Source organism: Cordyceps fumosorosea (assembly GCF_001636725.1).
Source record: "Cordyceps fumosorosea ARSEF 2679 chromosome Unknown scaffold_76, whole genome shotgun sequence".
Taxonomy (NCBI): Eukaryota; Fungi; Ascomycota; class Sordariomycetes; order Hypocreales; family Cordycipitaceae; genus Cordyceps; species Cordyceps fumosorosea.
The window spans coordinates 26,329-29,234 of NW_017387376.1; the positions used below are offsets into that span (position 1 = coordinate 26,329).

Consider the following 2,906-nt stretch of genomic DNA (forward strand, 5'->3'; position numbering starts at 1 on the left):
GAAAAAGAACGAAAGTGGAGCGAAAGCAGCCAGTGAGGAAGTGGACGAACCAACTACGTGGAGCATGCTAGGAGAGCCTTTTCCAGCGCGGCGTAGAAAAAGGTCAAGTAGTGGTCGCTTGCAAAGCTCTGTATTGAACGGCCAGAGCACAATGGACGAAAAGGTTCATTATCCTCTTTCCGCTTTACCAAGTTGCCGCACGAAAAGCAAGTGTGATAGGCCAGGATGCCCACTAGTAGCGAACACCAGTTTTAGCTGTCATAACGCGCGCTAAATTTAAGAGGTGTGACGCAGGGTAGCTAAATAACTCCTTACAGATACAATGGCCACAATGGAGCTTGACTATGGGACCTCTAATCACTGAAAGACTTTTCAATAGTCTCAGTTACAGTGGCCGTAAGGACTGGTGAGTAAACTGCCGCGGACATACAGTCTGTTGAGTGGTAATATCGGTTGACCCACAATCAGACGCGATTCAGGTCGACGCACAAGGCTGGGGCTAACTACCCCGCAGCGCTGTACCCAACACTTGCTCGCTTGTCGTGCGCATCTCGATGCGGTCGCTCACTTGCAGCTCGACTAGTCGCATTTATAGCTTCACAGGATGGCGCCATGGGACCTATTCGGAGTAAAGAGTGCTTCTCGCAGGCGCACTGGCGCTCATCACCCCCAAGACAACAGCTCTGATATCTCGCTTGCCCAGTTCTTGGTTGGCTACCGCTATAGCAAGACTAGTGCCGTCACGGCGCGTCGTCTGAAGGACGCCCTACACACTCTCAAGTGGTGGGACCGAGTCGGGTGCGTACTCTGCTTCGCGACAACAGGTACTCCGCAGCTAGACCACGACCTCACCGAGTGCCGCAGGCGTGCAGAGCGCACCAAGATCCTCAAGACGAGGAAGTGGCTCGCGCAGTTGGACATCCCCAGGCAGGGGGTCTCACCCCAAAAGCCTGCAGGTTTTTGCAGCTTCTGCTGGCTGTTTGACGAGGAGTCCTGTGCGTCCGGATTCAGTGCCAACCAAGAATGCGACAAGCGACACCTCATGGAGCTGATGGTGGCGGTCCTGGGATGCCGCAAGAAGTACGTGCTGGGAGGTGTAGTTGCCGAATTGGCGCTGCAGTCTGGCGCAAACCTGCAGGGGGAGGAGGGCACCAGTGCCTGGTTGGAGCAAAAGGTACCCCTTAAGCATCCATGCCACCCCAGCCCGGTCTGGGTGCCGAACCTGCTTTTCGTGTATGAGGCGCTGGTTGTGTCAATGTATTATGCGTTGAATACCAAACTCAACGCTACTCCGTTACTAGGATTTCCTTTCCGGGCTCCTTTGTTTGGTGTCAGGTCACCACACTTCCTGTCCAAGTCAGCGCCCCTCGAGTTGCTAGTGGAAATCCTCGAGCACTGCCATACAATGAAGGATGTCATCTCCTTCGCCCTCACGTGTCGGCGGATGGAAGAGGCTTGGAGAGCAGGGCGGAAAGGACTCAGAGTAGCTTGGGGCCTCCTCACGACGCAGATTCCTTTTGCCGAGCTTGCCCTCACAACGGTACGCCACTTATACTGACGCACTCGTTTGAACCCTGAGGTGGCTTTCGAACTGACATCTGCGATTTTAGGTGAGGGCAAGTCGACTTGCATTGGATGCGCATACTAGCTGGAGCTACAGGACAGCTTGCTCTCCAGCTATTGTCTTCGTCGACTTACACAGCAGGTGCCAACTGCCTAGTTTTGAGGAGATGAAGTCTGTTCAGGACCTCCACATGCTCACTAAGGAATTTGGTGAGAATTTCCACGAGCAGAGCAAGGATCGCATGCCCTATGGATATACGATGCCAGCTACAGAGCCGCAAGCGATCGAGAGAGCCTTGTACCGCGCGTTTATCGCTGGTGCGATCCTTGCGCCTCTTTATGCACAACCACTGAGTCAGGCACAGGCACACCAAGATGACAAAATATCGCAGCCGCTTGTCTCCTCCGGGGCTGACAGACCTAAGCTAGCAGAATTTCTACGCCAGTTTCCGGGTTATCAAGCACGGTTAAAGCCACAACTTGACCATCAAATATTCGGCGAGTTTGGCGATTGGCTACTTGACGATATTTTGTCTGACACTATTTCGCGAGCTGCCATGAACGAGAGGTTTACACTGGGATACGGTCGAGCGCTGGGATGTGAGCGTAGGACCCGCGAGCCATAACCCGGTGGTGATCAAGATCGCCGCTGTCCCGTGCGCCTCTCTGACGACTGCGGCTACACCCATGCGGACGCGCACCTGGTGGCATTGGAGCTCGTTCGGGTTTATTGGATATGCGAACAGCTGCAGGAGTTCGGACTCCTGTCCCACAGCAACGAGCCCTGGGTTGGTATGCACAGTAGTTACAGTCCCCTCCTACTGTGGCACCGCTTTGTCCCCCAAACCATCTATCTCCATCCGGCCGAGCCTGACACCGATTTCAAAACCCTTGAGCTCGTCCTCGACCTGGCGACCGTGAATCCCGGCGACAACGTCGATGCGGCCATGTACGAGGTCGCCCTCTTGGATTCCGAACAGTGGCAGGCACGCGCGGCTCAGGGCATCTACCTGCCACCCCTTGTTTACAAATTCTTTGTCTACTTCTTGCGGAGGCATCTCGACGCGGCGTTTGAGCCTCGGTTTTTTGAGGAGGCTAGCATAATGGGCTTGCGAACGTCCCACTGGCAGCAGTTTGCGAATATGATGCAAATCTTTGCGAAGGACAATGGGAAGGATGTCCGCACATATTATCCTCGAGGCACGGATATGGAGTTGTCGAATACTCATTTCTTGGATGGGACGGATCTTTTGGTGCCGTGGAGTCTGCAGGTGGCGCGGGCATACGGCGTGGAAGATGAACCGGATAGCCAATTGAGCGCAAGTGCAGGCCCTTCCAGATAA

At 54.5% G+C, this 2,906-nt stretch overlaps 1 protein-coding gene across 1 annotated transcript; it reads left to right on the forward strand.

Annotated features, from left to right (window-relative positions):
- Window positions 1-604: 604 nt before the first annotated feature.
- Window positions 605-2,906, forward strand: ISF_09810 (hypothetical protein; the record flags this gene model as incomplete). Its single annotated transcript, XM_018853411.1, has 3 exons — window positions 605-1,540; window positions 1,611-2,163; window positions 2,206-2,906. The coding sequence occupies 3 exons, from the start codon at window positions 605-607 to the stop codon at window positions 2,904-2,906; spliced, it is 2,190 nt and encodes a 729-aa protein (XP_018699408.1).